The sequence below is a fragment of the Monodon monoceros genome, unplaced genomic scaffold (genome assembly GCF_005190385.1).
Source record: "Monodon monoceros isolate NGI ecotype Baffin Bay Population unplaced genomic scaffold, NGI_Narwhal_1 Super_Scaffold_10, whole genome shotgun sequence".
NCBI lineage: Eukaryota > Metazoa > Chordata > Mammalia > Artiodactyla > Monodontidae > Monodon > Monodon monoceros.
The window spans coordinates 46765426-46791621 of record NW_021703766.1 but is presented as its reverse complement, the minus strand read 5'-3'; the positions used below and the strand labels follow the sequence as shown (position 1 = coordinate 46791621).

The following is a 26196-nucleotide window of genomic DNA, read 5'->3' as shown; positions in this document are numbered from 1 at the left end:
AAGGGGCCCAGGCGTGCCCCCCACCCCTGGTATCAGAGGGTGGGGGACCTCACCTGGGAGCCCAGCAGGCTTCCTGGGCTTGAGTGGGTGGGGCAATCACCCTCGGCTCCTCTCCTGCTCCTCCCAGAGGGCCCCTCCTGCCTGCCTCTCCTGATGTCCCCCGTCTCCCTCCTATGCCCCCAAGGACCCACGTGGCCTGGAGAGGGGTCTGGAGGGCAGGGGATACGCCTGCGAACTCAGCAGGCTCCCCAGGGCCCAAGTGAGCGGGGCAAACGGCCTCCGCTCCTCTCCCGCTCTTCCCGGAGAGTCCCTCCTACCTGCCTCTCCTGATCTCCCCGGCCTCAGGGGTGCCGATCTTGTCTGGCCTTCACTTCTCCTCCCCCCTCGGTCCCCCTACATCCTACCGGTTCACTCTGGGGTTCCTCCCGTCTGCTTGGGGGTCAGAGTTCCCCACCAGGGGCCGGCAGGCGCCCTAGTTGTGGGGGGATGCTAACTCTGCTAACTTCAGTACTGGAAGCAGTATTTCCAGCAGAGGTGTTGAGGGCCTGGGTTATTTAGGTGTATGGGAATGGAGAGAATGACATAACTGAGAGATGTTAAACAAGGAATCAACAGGCTTCGACGATGTATTGAATCTAGAAAACAAAAGAGCAAGAGCCGAGGAAGCAGTGGCGTCACTGAGAGGAATGAGTGACCTGTGGGGGAAAGCCAGTTCAGATGGGGAGCAATTTCAGAAGGTATTTGGATGTGAGTGTCATGAGTTCTGGGAAGTAGACGGGCTAGAGATATAGATGAAGGAGCCCCCTGCAGAGAGGTCATGGAAGCTGTGGAAAGAGGGTGGTGTGGAGCGAGACAAGCAGGTCTGAGTAGGAAATCTGAGGTCGGGGTGCAATGCACAGGCGGGGCTGGTAGGAGGAGAGTGTCCAGAAGGAAGAAGTTGTGTGTGGTCTCAGATGTGGTAAAAGTGAACAATGTGAGGACAGTGAAAGTACCTTTGAATTGGCCAAGAGATGGGTGCCGATTTTCTGCTGCTTCCGGTGGTCTTGGGAAGGGAGCCAGCACTGCAGAGGGCCAGGAGAAACCAGGGCATGAGGAAGGAGAAAGACAGCACACGTTTCAATTGCTTGGAAGTGAAGGAAATGAGATAACAGGCTAATTAAGGAATGAAGGTTACCCAGGTTAGAAGAGCTCTGACCCTCTGAGGGGCAGAAAAAAAGGAACAGGGTACAAGGAGGAGGGAGGGTGCTAGAGAGATTTCTATACCCCTGAAGCCGTGGAGACTGTTGGAGTGAAAGCTGTATCGCTGCATCTGATTCACTGGAGCCATCTGCGTGGGAAGTGTGATTTGTCCCTAGTAAAGAGGCCAGGAGATCTTCTACTCATGAAATCATCTTCTGTCCCAGAGGAAGACAGGCAGTTTCTCCCAGGCAGGTTGGAGCTGTGGCTTGTTGCTCCAGATAGACTCACTTTGTTAGCAGGTGTGCAAATGAATTGAGCGAATTCTCTGATCGCTAGTTCAGATACCATGTGGACTTAGAAATAGGCTCACGCTGACTCCCTATTAAGCAATTCCTGTTTCTTCTGCCTGTAAAGAAAACATTGTAGAAAATAGTACCAACTGTGAGGCAGCATGTTGATGCCTGATGTATAATTTTTATTATAAATATAGAGCAAATTTTACAAATAATTCAGAAGCGGCCTTAGCCAGGCAAAATTAAATTACACAGAATAGTGTGGATGAGGAGAGGTATATACAGTCTGTGTCAGGGTTAAAAAACCCTGAAAGAGGTACCTGAGTACAGAGAACTCCCAACCAACCCTCTTTGAGGGGGCCAGTTCCACACAACATTAGATCAAGTAATGAATATGGAATAAAACCTTTCTCTCAACAGCCTCAAGGAGGTTCCATCCATGCAGAAGGAGGCTGGGTGGGAAGTAGACGTGCCTCTCCTTCTCCTGCCCGTCCTTTTTATGCTGACACATTGGGTCTCATAGACCCCATGGGAGAAAACAAATTTCAGAGGCTTTCACGAAGCCCAGAGCTGAACTATAATCCTCCCCTTGTGTCCTAAGGAGCATCAGCACCAGTGCAGCTTTCTAGGTTGTAAACGAGGCCAGCTGCCTGGGTGGTCGTGTCCCCTTCAGGTGCTCCTGCTTCTCAAGAACCAAACACATCTTAGCAGAGGCCAAGGTTTCCTGAGAAGGTGAGTGGGGCAGATGGAACATGCACAGGCAGAAACGCGGAATAGAATGGTGCTGATGGTTGGTCTGAGGTGCCTAGAAACTGAGCGAGATCCCTTTCTGGCCATGAACGTAGAAAACTGCTGCTTCTTATTTTCTATGTGGAGCCCCTGACATAAAAAGCTTGAGGAGCTCCTGGCCAGAGGGACTTGAGGGGTTTTGGTGGCTTCTTTCACCTAAGGCAGTCAGATTGGCTTACACAGCAAATTAAGTAAACATAACCCCTTTCACATAAACAAACAATTACAAAAATTTAAATGGCGAATGTCTCAGAAGGAAGGAAAAAACCCAATACCCCAAATTGTATATTCTTTAACCATTATTTAAATAATCTCTGCAGGGTAGCTTTCTGATTCCTTTCCCAAATCCCAGCAGATTGTCTGTTAAGAGCTGATTGTCCTCTAAAGCGATAATCCCTCCATCTCGGAGCATTGCCTTTAATGAAGCCCATAAAGTTATTAAAACAGTATGTGCATTTTTTGCAATTTCCATTAGGATTCACTTATGGACTTTGAGAAGTTGTTTTCTAGTTGCTTCTAGTAGGTTCTCTGAAGACAGGCTTTCAAAGGTTTAGGTGGTATTCTAGCTAAGTAGTAAGTTGTTTAGCCCTGGTCCTGCAGGTAGACAACCCTGAAAGTGGACAAAGGTATAGAATTTCCCAGTTCAGAATTGGTTATGTATGTGTTTTCCTGTGAATGGTGGGTTCACACCGGGCTTCAGAGAGCAGGAGAAGTTTTTCCTTTTCCTTTCCTTTTCTGGCACATGCATTTCAGTGGATCAAGGACATAATTTTCCAGGTTATGGCAAATTCAAGTTAAACTCCAATATGAAAGGACTGGGGTGGGAAGGAATGAGCAAGTTTAAAACCAGTTTAGGTCAGGAAATGGGGAGGCGTGGAGGTTCTGGCAACTCTCTCCCAAGGTCTGCTTTGCCAAAGTTCAATGACAAGGAAGGTTGGGTTTCCTACAGACCTCCTCCTGGATGTACCTTTTCATCTACTGACACTGAAGGAAGGGACTGTGACCAGGCAGCCTGGAGGAGCCTCATTAGGGATGAAAGGGGGGGAAAGACACTATTCACATTTTCCCCGGAGGGCAAAGGGATCTCCTAGGGATGGGGACGAGAAGCTTGGAATAAGTGCAGTGAGCAGGACTGGTTGCATTACTTATTTTTCACTTCTGAATAAACTGTTTCTGTGGCTGTTAGGGATGGGAGGCTGAAGTTGGTTTCTTTGATTCCTGGGCATTGAAGTTCAGGGCAGAATATGCAACTTCGTCAATCTGAAAGGAATGAACAGCAGTCAATTAAATCAGTGTCGTAGGCCAGGCCCTCACCTTGTCCAGTGTGATTCAGCACCACATGCTTTCACCACTTTGAAACTTTTAGTTCAGAGAAGTACTTTTATTACCCATTTTCTCTGCTTACTAACATCCTATTGAATGTTCATTAGAAGAGATAGATTATGGAATGCTACAATGGAATATGATGATACAACAATGAGAATAAATAAACGACAAAGGCACACAACAATATGAATGAATCTCACAAAACAATTTTGAATCAAAGAAGCCAGACACATGTATACACTGTATTTTTCATTTATATAAGTGCATAATCAGGTAAAACTAACCTAATACACTGGAAATAAGGATAGTCATTACTCTTTGGAGGGAAGTAACTGGAGCGTTTTGTGTGTGTGTGTTGGGGGGTTGATTTTTCAAATGATCTGGGTGCTGTTTACATAGGTATGTAGAAACTTAAACATTGTTAAGATATACTTATGATTGAAGCACTTTTCAATATAAATGTATATTCTATTGAAGGTTAAGATGAGAAAAATTCAGTACAATTATCAGAAAGTAAAGGAACTAAGACCTCAGATCTATTAGATTGGAAATTATCGTTTGATAGTAAGAGCAGGGTCAGATTGGAGGCAGAAGAGGGAGAATGATCTAGTGCCTTCCTTGAGCTGGGCATTGTGTCAGGTGCTTTACCTTTGTTATGTCATTTAATTCCTTGAACTTCTCTTTGAAGGAGGCAGCATGTCCATTTTACACGTGAAAAAGCCGGGAATCAAAGAGGTTAAGTTACCAGCCCAAGGTCCCAGCCAGGATTCAAGTTCACATCTTGCAATGAGGTAGACTGGTGGGGGTAATATTTCTTTGTCTGTTGCTGAAGTGAGGAACTTTGACCCAAACTTGATCTCACTTTTGTATCTTCAAGAATAACCCATTCTACACAGAGATATTTCCATGAGAAAAGGAGCCAGTGAAACTGGCTGTGCTTACCTTGTTAGGTGAATTGTCAGAGTGGCCCTGACCTAGGGAAACAAAGGAGAGTTATCAACCCATGAAAATGCAGAACTAACTTATTGCCTCAGAACGTGGTGTCCCTAAGCTGTTGTGCTTCTAGCTGAAGGAGGTGGCAGGTGGTGAGAGGGTGGGGTGGGGGGGGGGGTGGCCCATGATTAAGACTTAAGGAATTCGCTTCCCTCAGTCTGTGGTCCAGACCCCAGGGCATGAGACCAAGGAGGGGTGGGGAGAGGCCTCAGTGCACTTCTGAAGATTTCTTCCAGTTCACAAGGCCAGTTTTGCCCAGGTGTGTGTCTCAGCAGCAGGCTCCAGCGGCAAGGAGGGGCATTGAGGCCCACAGTACCCAGAGCACCAAAGGCAGGGAAAGTCTCACCAAAGGAGATGCCCGCATCCGTAATAGAGGCAGGAGGGGGAAGGAGGTAGGATGAGGAAAAGGCTCCTGGAAACATGTCCATCTCATGGCCTGCTTGGCTTGCCTGGCCTAGGAGGGGTGAGTGTCTCTTCCCCAGCTGTGTCTCAGGGGAATCTTACATGGCTAGGAAGGGTGTGAGGACCTATGCCAGTTTAAGCTTGGGAAACTGAGATCCCCTCTAATAATTCAGAAGGTAGGGATTCACTTGGAAATCCGGGATTCCCTGGTAGGGCAGGGTATATAGTAGGACATACAAGCTCTCACTAGGTGAGCAGGTTTACTTACTCTGGTTGTGGTCTGAGGATTTGTGCTCTGTGAGATCGCGCTGGTCACTTGCCCTAAATAAATATCAGACACCGTGACTGCTATTCCCAGGCACAGGACCTTTGCTCCTTGAATTAGGAAGGACCCTGTCAGCATGACTCCTTGGGGCTCCTCAGTGTTCCTTTATACCTTGGTTGGCCCTGTTTCCTCTGAGGACCTCCTCCTTCAATCTACCCATCATCCCTTCTGGTGTTTACTCCTCTCCTGCTTACTGGCTGTTCACATTTAGGGCCATTCATGCCAACTGCTTCTGAGCTTATTTCTACCCTGACACCTTTCCCCTTTTGTAGGTAGATGCTGTTTCTTTGTCACTTTATTTATTGCCCAGGAGGCCTTTGGTTGTTTCTGCTTTTCTTAGGTTCTCTTCCTGTCCTGTCCCTCCCTCCTCCTGCTACTGTTGTCGACAGAGCGCAGGACCCCCTTCCTCCTGCTTCTTTCATTTCCTCATTAGTTTTCCTTCTTGGACCTTGGCTTGCCTGACTGGGGACAGAGGAACATAATTCGTTCTGCCCCCTGTAAACCAGGTGGGGATGGGAATAACTATGTCCAAGACAGAGTAGGGCACAGGAAGCGTGAAGACCAGGGAAGAAGAGACCCACAGGAATTAATGCCAAGAAGAAAGATTTTAGGAAGCATGAGGAGCAGATCCAGGTCCAGAGACAGAGATGAAGTCTCCTTCCCTCTCCCGAGCATGACGATTAGCCTCAGAGAAAGCAGAACAAGAGGAAAGGCATCATACCCTTCAGTCTATCTCATATACAGGAAATCCACCAGGGGTGCAATCAGAGCTACGCCAGCCAGGACTCCAATCACAATGCCGGCAATAGCACCACCTGAGAGGCCAGAAGAACCTCCTTGTGTTGAATCAACTGTCATCGAAAGAAAAACGAAGAGTCAATGAAGGTGACATTATTTTACAGTGGGGGGTACTCTGGGAAATAACTCTCAATATGAAATAGTCTCGACTTGTTCCTTCAAGGAATAAAATTTCTGTGGAAGGTTGCTGTGAGGTGACTAGCCGACTATATTTTTGTAATTTTTTTCTCTCTGACTGTATTTCTAGGTTGGTGGTTGGACATGCCTCAATTCCAGTGTGGCCCTTCTGCACTCAGATATTTTTGAAGGCTTTGGAAATGGAAGAAGCACTGATGGTTATTTTTCTATGTTATAGCTTCCCATCTTTTCATGATTACATCTTTCTCTGGGTGTGGCCCACGTGTGGCCACCTTGAATATGTGCCTGTTAGGTGTCTTGGTGGGGATTTATTGATGGAAGGCCCTCTGAATTCACTGCCCCTCTGCACAGAGACCACCCCTCACACAGGTTCCCAGCAGGAATATGAAATCAATCCCAGTTCTGCGAGAAATGAATTTTTTGTGCTGGGTGACTTTAGTTCAAGGACTCCTCACCAGAATTACAGACACTCTCTTAGAACTGCACTGCAGCCTAAAACTTCCTCCTTCCCTTTCTCCTTCCCAGGGATCCAATATGCATCATGGTCTGAGGACCCTCCCAGGCTCTTCCCACTCCTGCCCCACTTTCCTTCACAGGCATTTTTCCCAATGAATGTCTTGTATGTCTAATCCCATCTGGGCTGCATCTCACAGGATGAAAACTAACATACTAGATGTGAAACTTTGCACTCAACTCCTTTTTTTCTCTCTTCCATATTTACTCAGTAACATGTTCCTATGGGTCTTTTGTGTTATGCCTTCCTTCCCCAAATATATAATACCCTTTGCCTCTTTGTTTTTGTTTTTTTTTTTTGTGGTACGTGGGCCTCTCGCCGTTGTGGCCTCTCCCGCTGCAGAGCACAGGCTCCAGGTGCACAGGCTCAGAGGCCATGACTCACAGGCCTAGCTGCTCCGCGGCATGTGGGATCCTCCCAGACCGGGGCACGAACCCACGTCCCCTGCATCGGCAGGCGGACTCTCAACCACTGCGCCACCAGGGAAGCCCTCTTGTTCTTTTTTATTTCAGTTTCCCTCACCATTCAACTCAAAACTGAAAATTAATGCTAATGTTAGCTATTGTTATGATGTACTTACTATGTGCCAGATTCTGTGCTATATATAATATTTCCCATATATCTCATTTAATTCATATAATAACCCTGTCAGATAGACATTATTTCCATTTTACAGATGGAAAATCTGAGGCTTCCAGTAGTGAAAAACCCAAAGTCATATGGCTAATAAGAGGTGGATCTAGAGTTAGGTAATTCTTGAATCGGAGTACCCGATTTCACATAACCTACTGATAATAGTAGTAATTATAGCAGCTAACATTTTTGGAAAAATTTTCCTTTGTGTGTATTTTGCTGTGGGTTTAATTGAATATTACATTAAATCTGAAACAAAACCATGAAGCAGGTACTTTTACTGCAATTTTCAGCTGAGGAATCTGAGGCTCAGAGAAGTCAAGAATCCTGTGCAAGAATTTATAATTGTAAATGCTTACATTAAAAAAGTAGATCTCAAGTCAGCAACCTAAATTTACAACTTGAGGGACACGAAAAACAAAACAAGGGAAAAAAAAAACATACCAAAGCTAGTAGAATGAAGGAAACAATAGCAATTAGAATGGAGATAAATAAATTAGAGAATGGAAAAACAGTAGAGAGAATCAATAAAACCAATATTTGGTTCTTCAAAAATATTAACAAAATTGACAAATCTTTAACTAGGTTGACTAAGAAAAGAAGATTCAAATTACTAAAATCAGAAATGAATGTGGGAACATTACTACCAATTCTACAAAATATGAGTACTATGAATAATCATTTGGCAACAAATTGGATAACTTCTACAAAATGGACAAATTCCTAGAAACATGAAAGCTGCCAAGATGAAATCACAAAGAAATAGAGACTATGAATAGACATAAAGTAAGGAGGTTAAACCAATAAAAAACACTTGACAAAAATCCACTAACCTTTCATGATGAAAACACTCAAACTAGGAAAAGAAGGAAACCACCTCAACATAATAAAGGACATATATAAAAAACCCACAGCTAACATCATCCTGAATGGTGAAAGACTGAAAGTTCTTCCTCTAAGGTCAGGAACAAGACAACAATGCCTGTTTTTTCCACTTCTATTCAAAATAGTATTGGTTGTATTAACCAGAGCAATTAGGCAAGAAAAAGAAATAAAGGACATCCAAATTGGAAAAGAAGAGTAAAATTATCTCTGTTTGCAGATAACATGACCTTATATGTAGAAAACCATAAAGATCCCCAAGAAAACTGTTAGAACTAATAAACAAATTAATCAAAGCTGGAGAATACTAAATCAACATGTAAAAATCAGGACTTCCCTGGTGGCGCAGTAGTTAAGAATCCTTCTGCCAATGCAGGGGACATGGGTTCAATCCCTGGTCCGGGAAGATCCCACATGCTGCAGAGCAACTAAGCCCATGCGCCACAACTACTCATCCTGTGCTTTAGAGCCCGCAAGCCACAACTACTGAGCCTGCGTGCCACAACTATTGAGCCTGCGTGCCACAACTACTGAAGCCCACGCACATAGAGCCCGTGCTCCGCAACAAGAGAAGCCACCGCAATGAGAAGCCCGTGCACCACAATGAAGACTAGCCCCTGCTCGCCGCAACTAGAGAAAGCCCATGCACAGCAACGAAGGCCCAATGCAGCCAAAAACAAAAATAAATAAATAAATACTATTAAAAAAATCAGTTGTTTCTATACACAAACAATGAAACATTCAAAAAGGAAATTAAGAAAATTTTATTTACAATACTATCAAAAATAATGAAATATTCAGGAATTAACCAGGGAGGTGAAAGACTTATACACTGAGAAACTATAAATAAACACTGCTGAAAGAAATTAAAGAAGACATAAATAAATGGAAAGACATTCCATGTCCATGGATTGGAAGACTTAACATGGTTAAGATGACAGTACTACCCAAAGTGATCTAAGATTCATCGCAATCCCTATCAAAATTCCCCAATGACTTTTTTTTTTTTTTTTGCTGAAATAGAAAATCAGCCCTAAAATTCATATGGCATTTCAGGAGACCCCTAAAAGCCAAAAAAACCTGGAAAAAGAAGAACAGAGTTGGAGGACTCGCATTTCCTGATTTCAAAATTTGTTACAAAGCTACAGTAATCAAAAGTGTGGTATTACGGGGCTTCCCTGGTGGCGCAGTGGTTGAGAGTCCGCCTGCAGATGCAGGGGACGCGGGTTCGTGCCCCAGTCCAGGAATATCCCACATGCTGTGGAGCGACTGGGCCCATGAGCCATGGCCGCTGAGCCTGCGCGTCTGGAGCCTGTGCTCCGCAACAGGAGAGGCCACAGCAGTGAGAGGCCCGTGTACCGCAAAACAGTGAGAGACCCGTGTCAGCCGCTGTTGCCTCCTAGACTTGGCTCAAGGCTGGGCCTGCCCAGATTTGCCTGGGACAGGAAGTCATGGCCAACCTGATATCCAGAGGTGAGAGTCCATGTACCTGGACCTGAGAGGGATGGGTGTGGTCTGGCCTCCAGCAGTGGAGATTCAGTCAGGCTGCCTGGGGCACATAGGAACAGAGGCTACTCACAGATGACATTCAGGGTGAATGGGTCACTGCGGCTGACACTCACGGGGTTCCGAGTTTCACACATATAGGGTCCTGTGTCATTCCTCGTGACATGGAATAAAGTGAGAGTCCTGTTGTCCTCAGACAGTTCCAGCCTGGTGCTGTTGGGGAGGCTCTGATTGTTGACCCACCACTTGTGGGAGGTGTTCTGCGTCTCAGGCCCACATGTTAACACTACAGTGTCCTGCTCCATGGGGCTGGAGTTGTTGCTGGTGATGACTGGGGTGGGCAACACCGCTGTGAAGACAACAGAGAGAACATTGCCCCTTTTATACCTTGATTCCTCCAATAGCATCTTCAATCAGAGTTGGCATTTCTCACCTTTGAGCCAAACTGAGTCCTTAAAGAATAAGGCAGGTCTTTGTATCACAAGACAAATGCATGAACATCTGAACTCAGAGAGTATAAGGCCACCTGCTCTATGTCTGAGAGAAAGCACAGACTTTCTCAAGTGTCTGTCATGTATCAAGGTTTGATAGCAGTAACATAGGCCTGGAAATCAGAGACCCCTTGCTCTCTCATTTAGTTTTTTGTTTGTTTGTTTGTTTGTTTTTGTGGTACGCGGGCCCCTCACTGTTGTGGTCTCTCCTGTTGCGGTCTCTCCTGTTGCGGAACACAGGCTCCGGACGCGCAGGCTCAGCGGCCATGGCTCACGGGCCCAGCCGCTCCGCGGCATGTGGGATCTTCCTGGACCGGGGCACGAACCCATGTACCCTGCATCGGCAGGCGGACTCTCAACCACTGTGCCACCAGGGAAGCCCCCTCATTTAGTATTTTACTGACCAGGTGACTACCTGACTGACCTTGGGGTGTTCACCTGGAACATGCAGGTCTTGAGACCCTTCAAGCTGCACAGACCTACATTGCCTGGTGGAGATGTGTTTTCACTGAGTTCTCGATTTCCAAGGTTCCCTAGAGATAGGTAATGATGGGCCATCCCATAGTCCTTAAACCCCAAGAAGACTGGGCAACATGGCCTGGAACTGGGTGTTTGAGCAGAAATAACACATGGGATGACCCAGAGCAAGTCTGGTGGTCAGTCCAGTATTCAGGCTGCAGGGCCATGAGGTGGGGCAGTTCTGCCCAGGTGTTAAAGGTGATTGACAAGACAGTGACCCCATAAAGCCTAGGCGAGTCCAAAGAATGATTAGAAAAGAGTGAGGGGGAGGGACTTCCCTGGTGGTCCAGTGGGTAAGACTCTGCGCTCCCAATGCAGAGGACCCGGCTTCGATCCCTGGTCGGGGAACTAGATCCTGCATGTATGCCCCAACTAAGAGTTCGCATGCCGCAACTAAGAAGCCCGCCTGCCACAACTTAAAGATCCTGCGTGCCGCAGCTAAGACCCAGCCAAAATAAATAAATAAATAAATATTAAAAAAAAAAAAAAAAAAGAGTGAGGGGGACATGCTGGCTGGCTTTGGCAGCAGAACCAACGTCTCTGCCCTTAGTCTTGGACAGAATTGATGGGGGAGAGGTCTGAGTCTGTTTTATAAAGAGAGGAATGATTTAAATTAGTAGAAACGTTCTGTGTTATGTTAATAACTTTAGGAGAAGAGGTCCCTGTCACCAATTTCTGTGGACAGTCAGGCAAATGGGGAGGAGGCCCACCACTGGCGTGTGGCATGTTTTCTTTTCTTTTATTTCTACCTCAGGAAACACAGCTAGAGCTGGATCAAATTTGTCTGAGTTGGGCCAAGTCTAAGTGAAAGGACAGTGGCTTGGGCACCTCATCGTCGGAGAGCCCTATGATACAGGTGCCATCATGAGGACACACGGGCAATGAAACAGTCAGTAAAGCAGTCAGATGGCACAGGGTCTGTCAGCCCCACCCTGGGAAGGTCTTGGGAACCACTGAGAGGAACGGGAGGCTCACAGAAGGACAAGAATGTGAGTCACAAATCAAAGAGGTGAAGTGAGCCACTGGGGACTGCAGACCTGTCTTTCTGCCTTTGACTTCCTGGTTGAGTCATGTAGGGCTTAGATTCACCACCTGTTATGTGGTGTGTTCCACTTGTTGGCATCATGGAGGGAAAGAGCCCTGGACCAGGGCAAAGTGGGAGCTCATTCTCCTGGTGACCTGGGGAAACTGGCTCGTGTTGGAGCCTCACAGAGGCTGCTGCTCCCACTGATTTCTGTGTCCTTTACTATTGCCCGGGAGGGTGGGTCTGGCCACAGGTGTTAGCAGGACGGGAACAGGGCAGTCAGCCATTTGCGGGAGTATCTGTGGAAGGCTTAAGGGTAGGGGAGCTGTGCAGAGCAGGGCCAGTCCCGACTGGAAAGAAGGAGGAGGAAGATGAAAGACATGGAAGCAGCAGAGAGAGCAAAAAATGTCCATTTACAAGTGACTTCAAAGTGGGGGTTACAAGTGCCGTCAAAGATCCAAGAGCCCCACTGCTGCCCAGAGGCAGGACCTCTGGAAAACCCTCCCATGGCCGAGCAGCCCCACAGTCACCGTGAGACCTGGCTCCCAACGTGCTTTAGGGGCGGGTGGTCAGAGGATGGAACATGGGTCCCATCCCTGGAGAGACAGGCAGTAGGTGTGGCCAGTACCTCCTAGGATTCTGCATCCAGATTCCAGTGCCTGAAGAGATTATAGGTCATTCACTCATTCTTATACCTTCCATCCTTCCTTCATCAAAGAAAGATTGAGAGTTTACCTGTTGGGCCCTATGCTGCTTGCAGGTGTAGGTTGGAGAGTGAGGAAACCGAGTCCTTCCCATGTTATTCCAGTGGGAGTGACACCCAGCACATTAGGAAACAAATAAATAAATGATTTCTCATCCAGTGCAAGGAGCTTGTGCATTGGCTACCTGAAGAGGGAAGGCCTGGACATTCCTGTCACTGACTATGATCATTGTTGCAGGTCATTTAGTTCTAGAGTAAACAGGATTCATTTTCCATTTCCTTTCACTTTCCATGCCAGAGTCTCCCTCTGAGCTGGGGATGCCCAAGAAGAAAGGATCTGAACCAACAGCTGGCTTCTGGGTCCAAAGATGCACAACAAGGCCCCCGGGATGGAGGAGAGGACAGGGCTGTTATCTTGGCATGACTCTGATTAGCCAGCCAGTCATGGTCTGTGTGACCCTGATTCAGTGAGTGTAATCCCCTTTAACTCAGTTTCTCCTCATTAAAATAGAAAAAATGGTAAATTGTCTCAGGATTGCCATGTTGCCTGTGTATTAACCTTAAATCATTAATAATTAACTGACCTAAAGCTGAGCATAGAGGAACTGACCATAAAAACTGCATCTATTATTAGTTGCATCCACAGGAGAGGGCTCCCTGGGCTGTGCCCGGTGGTCAAGGAGCTGCCAGGAGCATCTTCTGTCCTCTGTTCCTCCCTAAGGATGCTGACCTTCCTCTGGAGTCTCCTTAGTCCCCCAGGTGGTCGGCTAATAACCTGTCTTGCTCTCCATGCTGAGTCTCAGGTGAAGGCCCAGACTCCACCCCTGCCCAAATGTGGCTCTTGGGGCTGAGCCCTGGCTGGTGACCAGCTCTGAAGCCTTGGGAGTCAGGCAGCTGGGAAGTCACTGCTCCCAGTCAACCCCGTCCAGGAGGATAAAGCCCAACAGTGGCAAATGTTCTCCGGGGTTGTTGGAGGCGGGAGCTGAGGAGCTGGGCAGGGGCTTCCCGGGGCTGAGCTTCTCTGTGGGGGTCCCAGGGGGCCCTCAGGCCAGGCCCATACTGAATCCTACAGGGTCTTCCTCAGCGTCATGGGCACAGGGAGGGGCCCAGGGGGTTGAACTGCGGCTGATCTTCCTCTGCTGTGTTGCTCCCATCAGCCTGGTCCTTCTTCCTGCACAGAATGTCTTCAGGGTCCGGATTCTGCGAAAGAATTCTGATCCTTTGAAGTTTGTCTCCACTGTGTGTGTGTCCTGCACTAAATGTTCAAACCCCAACCTGGGATGTGATACAGAGGGGGATGGAGACACAGTCCAGGCCTGTCAGTCCTCTGTGTGGGAATAGAATTCACCCCACCCCACACCCAGAGGTCAGAGAGGAATCACTCACGGTATACGCGGAGCTGTGCAGCTAGGCTTTCAGTCTGTAAATCATTCTTTATCATGAACAGGGTGTAGTATCCTGTGTCGTGCTGGGTGACATTCTGGAACAGCAGGGACCCATTGGGGTATATTGTCTCTCGACCGCTGTGTGCAAGCCCAGTGGTGCTTGTACTATCGTCTATTCTATGTGATGCAATTATTTGGTTGTTCTCTACCCTTTCTCCTCTGTACCAGCTGTAGCCTAGAAGATCCCCTGTCACACTGTGGACAAGTAGAAGCACATCCGTGCCTTCTGCAGCATTGATGGGCACCGATTCAATAGTGGGTTTCACAGTGGTGAGCAGCTTCCAGAAGGTTATGAGTGGGACTAGGAGGGAAGAGAGAGAAATTAATATTCTGACCTATGTGTTGGGATGGAAAAATGGGGCCCTGGGTCCTGAGCAGGGCTCTTCATCCCTCAGCCTTGGTGTGTGTTTTTGTAGTGCGTGTGTGTGTGTGTGTCTGTGTCTGTGTGTGCATGTGTGTTTGCTACTGGCTCAGGGTCAGCAGCATGACCCCCATTACTTCAGCCCCTCTGAGCTTGTTATTTCCTCTGTTTCCCCAGGTGTCTTCCTGGCTCACTCCCTTGCTGCCCTCACACGCTTGTTCACACTCAGGGGCCTGTTGGGAGCTGCCCTCCCTGACACCTGCTCCGAAGACCCTCCGTCTTCACTTTCTGACCTTTCCCTGCTCCGTTTCCTTCATGACACTTCTCAGCACCTGACAGCACATTCTAGATCTCTTTGCTTGTCTGTCTTCCTCCCCATAGAGTGTGAGCTCTGGGACGGCAGAGACTTGTCTGATCCTGGTTGTAACCCAGGGCCTGGACCAGGCTCCAAATACCAGGTGAGGAGGGAATGAGTGTTCCCAGGGCCTCCACCGCCTGGTGTTTATTTGTCAGTTTCTAAGGGTGGTGGGTAAGGACAGTGTTTAGCTTCCTGGTTGCGTTTTTTTCTGGATTGACACCCTGACATAAATTGTTATTGTCACCAGTTTTGAAAAATTACTGCTCAGTGATGAATAATTTGGAAAATGTACAGTAATTGAGGTTTTCCTGCCCCTCACCAATTCCAGTTCATTGAGATTTTCCTGTTGCTCAGTCCCTCCCCCCACCCTCCCCTGCTCCCATGTCCTCTTCCCTCAGGTCCAAACAGAAGCCCTCTGTCCACTCTCAGAGCCCTGTCTCCCCCAGAGACCTCAGCCTGTCTCTGTTCTCCCACCCCTGCCCACACCCTGAAAATTGTCCCCTCTCACCTGCCAGCAGGAGCCCGTTCCAGGGGATGCACCCTCTGCGGGCATGGGCTAAGGGGGGCTCCATGGTGTCTGCTGTCTGCTGTGTCCCTCGCTCTATGAGAAGAGCTTCAGCTCCCGAAACGCTCACGAGCACTGCTGTCTGATGTGTGAGCTCTGCTGTGCTTCCTCCCTCTGTGCTGGGCCTCCTCCTGGGGCAGGAGCACTTCGCTGGGTCACGTGGGCCAGGGGCGGGGTCTCTGCCCAGGGCCCTCCCTCTCCCTCCTCTCTCATTTCTGCCTGCCTTCTTCTTCCTCCATCTTCCCTTTCTGTTTACAATTCATTTCCCTGTGAACCGCTGCTCTTTCTGCCTTTTTCAGCTTGACTCCTCAGCCTAGAAACACACACACACAATTTGCCATTGGTTGGGGGGAGCACAACCCTGGGGCTCAATGTCCTGGGCATTCCCCACAGTTTGCAGTTGGGGTGCACAGTCAGCCTCTCCCCCATAGCCTCCCCTTCCCCTTCTGGGTTTTCCCTTTAGAGCAGGAGCCCTGCGGCTACATCTCATACCCTTGTCACAGGAATGTCACCCACACTGTGCATTGGAATCACTGTGGAACTTTATAAAGACTGTGAATGCACAGATGACACCTTAGAAATGCTGTTTCAGCAGCTGCCCAGGTAACATGTATGCCCAGCCAGGCTGAGACCCCATAATGTAGGCTGGGGTAGACTCTTCCCCTCTCTTGTGCACACAGAGGGTCTGCAGATCCTATTAAAGCACAGAGTCTGCCTCAGCAGGTGTGGGGTGGACCTGAGAGTCTGCATCGAACTAGCTCTCAGGTGATGCTGATCATATTGGCTGTGGAGCACAGTTTCAGTAGCAAGGTCTGTCAGCACCACACAGACACCTAGAGGTCCCCAAACCAAGATATTATTTCCCTTTGTGACACGGAGGGTCTTTCCAATGTTCTCAAATGCTCTGAGAAGGTTTCCTTCTGTTCCTGCCAGAAGGCTCCAGGAAAGGATTGAGGGGCTGGAAAGGGTGCAAAGTGAGTGATGTCTGGTGAGAGGGACGCTCCTTCTCTCTCCATGGGGGTCTAGCTGGGCCACAGCTTCCTGGGACACCCACTGATGACCTGAAGGAATAGTAGTTCCTAAAGGTGTGAAGTGGGCCAACTCCTGGCTGGATGGAGGAGCTGTCCATTGTGGGGAGCTTGGAGAACTGTGGCCTAAGGTGACACTGGTGAGGGTCCTATTCTGCTGGGCTGAGGGAGGTCTGTAGCCCTTGGGGAGGCTCTAGCCTGTGGAGTAACTCTGCCGCTCTCTGGTGGACAAGGAGGGAAGTGCAGCAGTTACCGTGCCACGCTGCTCTGCATGTTTATTCAACACCATGAACTTTTTACATGGGTTACATATCACGTTAATGCTGCATCATGTTCCAGCTCTGTGAGTCACAGTTTCTGTTGCTGCAGGAACTCCAGCCCCGTTCCTTAATGAGATGTCACCAAGCTCAGATTTCCAGGAATGTAGATGAGTTTGTGTTTGTCTCCAGTAGGTTATACTGTGTGCATCCCTGGGAGACAGTAGTGAATGTGGCTGGAGCACTAGGTGATGGGTCTATGGGAAGAAGAGGCAGGAGCAGGGAACCAGGCTTGTCAGGAGGGGAAGGTCTGTGTCAGGGGAGCAGAGGGGGAAAGGATGGACAGTCAACTTCCCCTCTCGTTCCTGGGGCCTGGGTCAGGTGAGAAGGGAGCTGGTTCCCTCTTGTTCATCAAGAGCTGGGCCTCACGTGTGCCCTATGCCCATGGCTGAACTCTCAAGTGTTAAGTCCACTTTTATCCAGTGTTGTCGTTGGCGCTCTCTGTACACATAGGCTATGAATGGAGAGGGCCCTGGTCTTGAGGTGGCTTCACACACACAGTCCCACCCAGGGCCTCAGGGTAGCTCCCGCAGCGCCTGTGATCCTCTGCTTCTCCCTCCCCCATTCCTGGGGTTTCTCTCCTGTACCACCTTCTCCCTGGGACTCTGTGGACAGCCTCAGCCAGTGACCTCACCTGCTTCCGTTCTAGGCAGCTATCTCTGTGATCTCTGCCCCCTCACAATCTCTGGGCCTCACTAGTCTCTCTCATTTTTTCTGACCCCTGATCCCTGTGAGGAAAGGGGGTTGAAGCTGAGATTGGTACTCTCCAGGTTCTACACTTTTTGGACAGCTTGAAAGCCAGGAACCCTGATGTGTCAGTGGAATCATTTTTGTGTCTCCCGGTGGAAGCATTCCTCCCTTTGGAACTAAGACCTCTAGGCCAGCAGAACATAAAGTCACGGGAACAGGAAGTGTAAATTTTGCTAGTGGATCATTAGAGGTAAGTGAGTGGCATCGCTTCCATTTCCACCTCTTGATTCCCGGACCTGAGAATCCTGGCTGTGGGAGAACAGCACCACATAGTGGACTCTGATTCTGAGCATATCCAGCCTCCTGGAGTACCTTCCCCTGGCCCTGCAAGGTATTGCCACCTAGCTGGTGCTGAAATTGTGTTTCCGAAAGACCACTCTACTCTTCTGTGAAGCCAGTTGTGTCAGGATGGTAAGACTAGTGAATTCCATGAGCACGGGCCCACTGCCGCATTTCATTTGCTGTGATCAGAAGCAATGCTGTGTGGAGAACCATGCTGGACGATAAGGCATTCTGTGAGTCCATGAATGGTAGCTTTGGCAGAAGCTTTTGCTTGCAGGGAAGGCAAATCTGTATCCAGAGTAACTGCCTATTCCAGTAAGAACAAAATGCTGTCCTTTCGTAACAGAGGTGCTTCACTATGATCAACCTGCCACCAGGTAGCTGGCTGATCACCCTGTGGAATGGTGCCCTATCAGAAGCCCAGTTGGTCTCTGAGCTGACGGATTGGGCCCTCAGCAGTGGCTTGTAGCCAGGTTGGCCTTGGTGACTGGAAGTCTGTGTTGCTGAGCCCATGTATAACCTCCATCCCTGCCGCCATGGCCACTTTGTTCATAAGCCCACCAGGTGAAGGCAGGGGTGACTGGGGAAAGAGGCTGACTGGTGTCCACAGAATGGGTCATTCTATCCACTTGATTATTTAAATCTTCTTCTGCCGAAGTGAATGGTGAGTATTCAGAGAGATTTATCCACATATTTCTTCCCCAGACCTCCTTGTCACCAATTTTCCAATCATGTTCTTACCAAATCCCTGACCATCCAGCCAAACCATTGGCCATAGCCCATGAATCAGTATATAATCACACGTCTGGCCACTTCTCCTTCCAAGCAAAATGAACAATCAGGTGCACTGCCTGAAGCTCTGCCCACCGAGACAATTTCCCTTCACTCTGACCTTCAGGGAAGTTTCAGAAAGGGGCTATAGTGCTGCAATTTCCCCTTTCACGTGGTGCCTGCATATCAAGTAGAACTGTCTGTAAACTAGGCCTAGAGTCGTTGCTACTTCTTGCTCTCTTAGTCCAATCAGCATAATGTCATCAAGGACCAGAGTGATGTCTTGTGAAAGGAGAAGGCTACCATGATCCCTGTGGACTAAATTATGACTCAGGGCTGGAGAGGTGATAAACCCCTGAGATAGGACAAGCGTATAACAATCCACTGTGCCTTCTCCTTGACCCATCTGTCTTCTGCACAGGCCAAATGGAGTTGAAAGAGGATATGGTGGAAATCACCTCCTCATGATTCTGGTCACCAGTTCCACTGTGTGGGCTTTTTCCTCACAAGATTGCCAAGCCTTCCCCTCCCGCTTCAGATGCCAATCACAAGTCCAGGTTGTCACCTGTGCTTCTGACAGAGAGGCTACAGATGGGAGTGTCCAACAGCCCTCTCCTTGGGTTTGATTAATTTGCTAGAGCGGCTCGCAGAACTCAGAAAAATATTTTACTTACCAGATTATGGGATTATTATTAAAAGATGTAATTCAGGAACAGCCAGATGGAAGAGATGCATAGGACAAAGTATGGGGGGAAAGGCACAGAGCTTCCATGCTCTCTGAGTGTTCCACTCTCCCCAAATCTCCATGTGTTCACCAGTCTGGAAGCTCTCTGAACCCTGTCCTTTTTTTAGTGAGTGCTTTATTTTTAAAAAATTTAAATTATTTTAAATTGAGGTATAATTGACATATATTACTTTCAAGTGTACAACGTAATGATTCAATATTTGTATATACTGCAAAATGATCAGCATAAGAGGTCTAGTTAACATCTGTCACCATACATAGTTACAGAATCTTATTCCTGTGATGAGAACTTTTAAGATCTACTCTCTTAACAACTTTCAAATATGTAATACAGTATTACTAACTATAGTCACCCTGCTGTACATTACATCCCCATGGTTTATTTATTTTAAACTGGAATATATACCTTTTTTATTTTTATTTTTTATTTTATTTTTATTTTTTGCGGTACGTGGGCCTCTCACTGTTGCGGAGCACAGGCTCCAGACGCGCAGGCTCAGCGGCCATGGCTCACGGGCCCAGCCGCTCCGTGGCATGTGGGATCCTCCCAGACCGGGGCACGAACCCGTGTCCCCTGCATCGGCAGGCGGACTCTCAACCACTGCGCCACCAGGGAAGCCCAAACCCGAATATATACCTTTTGACTCCATTCACCCATTTCACACACACCCCACTCCTCATCTCTGGCAACCACCAATCTGTCCTCTGTTTTTGAGCTTGAGGTTTTTTGATTTGTTTTAAATTCCACATATAAGTGAGATTATACAGCATTCGTCTTTCTCTGACATTTCACTTAACATAATCTCCTCAAGGTCCATACATGTTTGTAGTAAATGGCAAGATTTCATGTTTTTAATGGCTGAATAATATTCCATTATATATATGTACACCACATTATCTTCATCCATTCACCCGTCGATGGACACTTAGGTTCGTTTCATATCTTGACTAATGTAAATAATGCTGCAATAACATGAGGGTTCATAAATCTTTTCAAGTTAGTGTTTTCATTTTCTTCAGATAAATTCCCAGAAGTGGAATTGCTAGGTCATATGGTAGTTCTATTTTTAACTTTTTGAGTAACCTCCATTCTGTCTTCCCTAGTGGCTGCACCAATTTACGTTCCCACCAACAGTGCACAAGGGTTTCCTTTTCTCCACACCCTCACCAACACTCGTTATTTCTTGTCTTTTGGATAACAGCCATTCTAACAGCTGTGAGGTAATATCTCATGCGGTTTTGATCTGCATTTCCCTGATGATTAGTGGTGTTGAGCACTGTTTCCTGTACCTGTTGGCCATCTGTATGTCTTCTTTGGAAAAATGCTTACTCAGATCCTCCGCCCATTTTTTAATCAGATCGTTTGGTTATGTGATATTGAGTTGTATCAGTTCTTTAAACATTTGGGGTATTTACCCCTTATCAGATATATGATCTGCAAATCTTATCTCTCATTCAGTAGGTTGCCTTTTCATTTTGTTGATGGTTTGTTTCCTATACTGCGCAGAAGCCTTTTAGTTTGATGTAGTCCTACTTGTTGATTTTTGCTTTTCTTGCCTTTGCTTGTGGTGTCAAATCCGAAAACTCATCACCAAGAGCAATGTCAAGGAACTTACTGCTTATGTTTATCTTCTAGGATTTTTATGGTTTCAGGTCTTACATTCAAGCCTTTCATCCATTCTGAGTTAATTTTGCTTTATGGTGTAAGATAGTCATCCAGTTTTACTCTTTTGCATGTGGCTGTCCAGTGGCAGGATGGGACGGAAAGTTCCGACCCTCTAATCACTCCTTTGGGTCCACTAGCCACCAGCCCTCATCTTTAGATGCAGTCCAGTAGAGTCCTCATTAACATAACAAAAGACACCTTCTGCTCTAAGCACTTAGGAAATTCCAAGGGTTTTAAGGAGCTCTGTGTCAGAAATGGGGATGAAGACCAAATGTCTGCTTCTTATCACAAAGCACAATATCACACCTCCCCTACATTCGTCAGTTCCTCGATGGCACCAATCCCTGCAGTCCCTCCAGGAATGTGGTATTGCTTTTGATTTATTTTCCTAGGTCGAGGCAGTTCTAGTGGCTTCCATTTGGCCTATCCCCCTCACTCCACAGGTCAGGGAACCAATGTGGGGATTCTTCCAGTTGCTGAATATATCTACTCCAATTATGCATTTCAAAACTGGGGAAATAACCACAAGATGAGTTCAGGGACCCAGTGGGCCCTTGTGAGATGGACTGGAGCTAAAACTCCATTGCTTGTCTGATTTCCATACGGTCCTGCTCTGACTGGTGGGCTACGGTGACATTTTGGGTCACCTGCAATTAGTGTCAGTTCAGAGCCTGTGTCCATCAATCCCCCCTGATAAAAGGTCAAAGGTTACTTTGGGGAAGAAGTCTGGGAGAAATATTAACAGTAAAACAAAACAAAACAAAACAAAAAACAGGGCTTGCCCTGGTGGTGCAGTGGTTGAGAGTCCGCCTGCCGATGCAGGGGACACGGGTTCGTGCCCCGGTCCGGGAAGATCCCACGTGCCGCGGAGCGGCTGGGCCCGTGAGCCATGGCCACTGAGCCTGCGCGTCCGGAGCCTGTGCTCCGCAACGGAAGAGGCCACAGCAGTGAGAGGCCCGCGTACCGCAAAAAAAAAAAAAAAAGAATCCGCCTGCCAATGCAGGGGACACGGGTTCGATCCCTGGTCTGGGAAGATCCCACACGCTGCGGAGCAACTAAGCCTGTGCGCCACAACCACTGAAGACCTCGCGCCTGGAGCCTGTGCTCCACAACAAGAGAAGCCACCACAATGAGAAGCCCATGCACCGCAACAAAGAGTAGCCCCTGCTCGCCGCAACTAGAGAAAGCCCGTGTGCAGCAACGAAGACCCAATGCAGCCATAAATAAATAAATAAAATAAATTTATTAGAAAAGAAAATCATATATCTGTTAAGGGGTTAATGCCTAGAATATATAAAGAAACCCTACAATTCAACAACAACAACACTAAAAAAACCCAAATTACCTGATCAAAACATGGTCAAAACACTTGAATAGACATTTCTCCAAAGAGGATATACAAGTGGCCAACCAGCTTATGAAAAGATACTCAACATCACTGATCATTAGAGGAATGTAAATCAAAATAACAGTAGGATATTACCTCACATTCATTTTATAGTGGCCATATCATGATGGCCACTATAAAATGCATGCATGCACACACACACACAGACAGGCATGCAGAAAATAACCTGCGTTGGCAGGAATGTGAAGAAATTGGAAACTTTGAGCACTGTTGGTGGAAGCATAAAATAGTGAATCTGCTGTGGAAAACAGTATATGGAGTTTCTTTCAAAAGCAAGAAATAGATTTACCATATGATCCAGCAAACTCACTTCTGGTTTATATCCCGAAGAATTGAAAGCAGGATTTTGAAGAGATATTTGCACATCCATATTCACTGCAGCATTCTTTACAATAGCCAAGGGATGGATGCAACCCAAATGTCCACAGACAGAGGAATGGAAAAAGAAAATGTGGTCTATACATACAATGGAGTATTATTCAGCCTTAGAAAAGAGGGTACTTCTGGACTTTATGCTAAGTGAAATAAGTCAGTCACAAAAAGACAGACACTGTGTGCTCCCCCGTATATGAGATATCTGAAGTAGTCAAATACATAGAAACAGAAAAAGACAGTGGTTGCCTGTGGCTAGGGTGGGGAGGGAAAAAATGAGGAGTTGTTAAAGTGTAGAATTTCAGTTCTGCTGATAAAAACGTGCCAGAGATCTGTTGCACAACTAACAGCCTACATATAACAACCACTGAACTGTATACTGGTTAAGGGTTATGATGGTAAACTTAATGCTCTGTGCTTTTTACGATAATTAAAGTTTTTTGAGGGAGAAATTTGGGGTTAAGAACCCTGGGGCTTTTGAGAACCTCCTGCCTTGAAGGGGAAGCTCTGGGCTCGATAAGTACAAAGTGCAGGTGGTCTGAGGGTTCATTTCCTGTTTCCAATCAGCCTGCTTCAGCCTCGGGCAGTTACTCTTGGGGCCTTTGAGATGGGGGTGGAGGTCCAAAGCTCCAGTGATTCTGGAGAGTAGAGAGGCCAAGGTGGGTTAGGGCTCACCTGGATAATCCACCATAACCTTCCCATCAATATCTTTAATGGAATCACATCAGCAAAGTCCCGTCTTTGTAAGGTAACATTCACAGGTTCCAGGGATTACAACAGTGATGTCTTAGTGGGTAATCATTCAGCCTACCATACTGTCTATCTCCTGTTCATCAGATCTTGGGGGTTCTCCCCTCACAGTGGCCTCCTGTGTGGGAAGAGCATATTTCAATGTCCTTAATAAGGTCCTACTTCAAAGGGCTTCACAGGTGGGTACCACGCCAGCTCCGCCCAGTTTCTTCCGTTTCTAGAGAAGCTGCGGCAGCCTGTATTTGGCGCCATCTGGTGGACACAGCGTGCCACAGCAGGTGTGCGTCCAATAGAAATACAGTACAAGCCAGGTATGTAATTTTTCATTTTTTAATAGCCATATTGAAAAAGAGGTGAAAATTATTTCAATAGTATAGCTTATCTAACCCAATGTATCTAAAACACACTCATTTTGACATGTAATCCACAACAAAAATAGCGAGTACTTTCAAATCTTTGTTTCATACTAAGCCTTCGAAGTCTGGCGGGTATTTGACACTTAACAGCACCTCTCAGTTCACACCAGCCACATTTCAAGTGCTCAGAAGTCACACGTAGCGGTTGAATGCCATATTGGACAGCACAGAGCTAGAGGAAGATTGAGGGGCAGAGAGAGGGATGAGTGGAGGGCAGGTAGGGGGAGGGAACTCTGAGAAGGGATACAGCCTGGGGGAGGGGTTGGCCTGGCCATAAAGGCCAAGAGGCAGTGGCATTAACATGTCCACGTGAGTGCACACACGAGATGGGCCTTTGCACGCCTCGCATACACGCATTCAAGATGCAACAGAACCACAAATGTGATCTCCCCCCAGAATCACCCTCCTCTGTGTCCCAGTCCCCCAGTCCCGAGGATTAAACTCCTCCCCACCCCAGCCCTGCCCATCGGTCTCCTGAGCCTCCCTCCCCCCGGGGTTCTCCTCCCCTCCCCACAGCCCTGCCTGGTCCAGCCCCATCCTAGCCCACCAGGGTCCTCTACTGACCAACACTGTAGCTTTTTGAAATATAATTCACACATCATAAAATTCACCCTTTTAGACTTCCCTGGCCGTCCAGTGGTTAAGATTCCGCTCGTCTAATGCAGGGGTTGCAGGTTGGATCCCTGGTCAGAGAAATAAGATCCCACATGCCACGTGGCATGGTCAAAAAAAAAAAATTATAAAAAAATAAATAAGATAAAATTCACCCTTTTAAAGTATAGAATTCAGTGGTTATAGTGTATTCATGTTGGACAACCATCACTGTAACTAACTCCAGAACATTTTCATCATCTCAAAATAAAACCTTGTGCCCATTAAGCAACATTCCTCATTCTCCCCTCCTCTCCGCCCCTGGCAGCCACTAAGCTACTTTCTCTATGGAGTTGCCTCTTTTGGATATTTTGTATAAATGAAATCATACCATATGTGGCCTTGTATCTGGCTTCCTTAGTGTAGCATAATGTTTTCAAGGTTCATCCATAATGTGGTGTGTATCAGTCCTTCATTCCTTTTAATGGCTGAATAATGTACAATTGTATGGATACATGACATGTTGCTTACCCATTCATCCTTGCCTTTGCCTTAGGAGACAAATCCAAAAAAAATTATTGCTGTGATTTATATCAAAAAGTGTTCTGCCTATGTTTTCTTCTAGGTGTTTTTGACTTCAGATCTTACACTTAGGTCTTTAATCCATTTTGAGTTTACTTTTGTGTATAGTGTTAGAAAATGTCCTAATTTTATTCATTTACATGAGTTGTCCAGTTTTCCCATTTACTGAAGAGACTGTCTTTTCCCCTTTGTATATTCTTGCCCTTTGTATATTAATTTTTAAAATTAATTATTTATTTTGGCTGCACCAGGTCTTAGTTGCAGCATGTGGGATCTTCCTCGTGGCATGTGGGATCTTTTTTTTTTTTAATTGCGGCACGCAGACTTCTTAATTGTGGCATGCATGCGAGATCTAGTTCGCCGACCAGGGATCGAACCAGGGTCCCTTGCATTGGGAGCACAGAGTCTTACCCACTGGACCACCACGGAAGTCCCCGTCATACATTATCCCCGCAGACTGCAGATTCATGTGCAAAATACATGCTGCCATTGCTTAAAATAACTGAGTTTGGGGGTTGTTTTTTATGCAGCAGTAGATAGCTGCAGCAATGCTCATCCTGCTGGTCCATGGACCGCACTTTGAGTAGCAAGAAGCTAGATCACTAGACCTTCTAGGACTTTTGCATGTGCAATTTTCCTTCTTGTTACTCTTTTCCCATTCTCTTTCTCTGCTTGGCTCATATTTACTTATTCCTTAGGTTCTTTTCCAAGAACACTTTCCTGATGTTTCAGGCTGGGCCTCTTGCCTTATCTGAATCCTCTCCCCTCCTGCTCCATGCTCCCCGGTGAGGAAAAATGTACACTTACATTTTTGCAATTCTTCTTCAAAACACTTTCTATTTGGGAGTGAGGATATTCCCAGAGAAGTGAGATGTTGGCAGATGGGGGAGTCCGTGCTCCCCCATCCCGGCCCTGATCATCTTAGCTGTCTCTGTGTGTTAAGGGGTCCCCCCACCTTGCTGGGCTGGGAGCTCCAGAGGGCAGACTTGGTGCTGACTTGATCATTACTGGATGTAGCTCAGTAAGTTGGCATTGAGAAGGACAGTACTGGGGAGGGGGAGCTGACCACATTCACCCAAGCTTCCCTGAGTGTTTGACTGAGGTGATTCCCCCATAGATGTCACCTCTGTGGCCCAGGGCATGGCCCAGAGCAACTCCCACCCAGACATCAGGGGCCACCCACCATGCCGTTCTTGAACAGTAAGCATTCCCTCCCAAGTCGCCCCCTCCAGTCTCCCGTCTGTGCCTCCCTCCCTCCCGGTCTCTTTCTCCCC

General features: G+C 47.2%; 1 protein-coding gene across 1 annotated transcript; it reads right to left on the bottom strand.

The window, feature by feature from the left end:
* Positions 1-1643: 1643 nt before the first annotated feature.
* Positions 1644-15342, bottom strand: LOC114888629 (carcinoembryonic antigen-related cell adhesion molecule 7-like). The gene is given in 8 exon segments (XM_029210851.1): positions 1644-3455; positions 3458-3521; positions 4530-4561; positions 5251-5303; positions 6029-6158; positions 9852-10127; positions 13902-14261; positions 15188-15342. Coding segments are annotated over 8 exon segments (1032 nt in total). The 5' UTR covers positions 15252-15342; the 3' UTR covers positions 1644-3402.
* Between the last annotated feature and the right edge of the window lie 10854 nt (positions 15343-26196).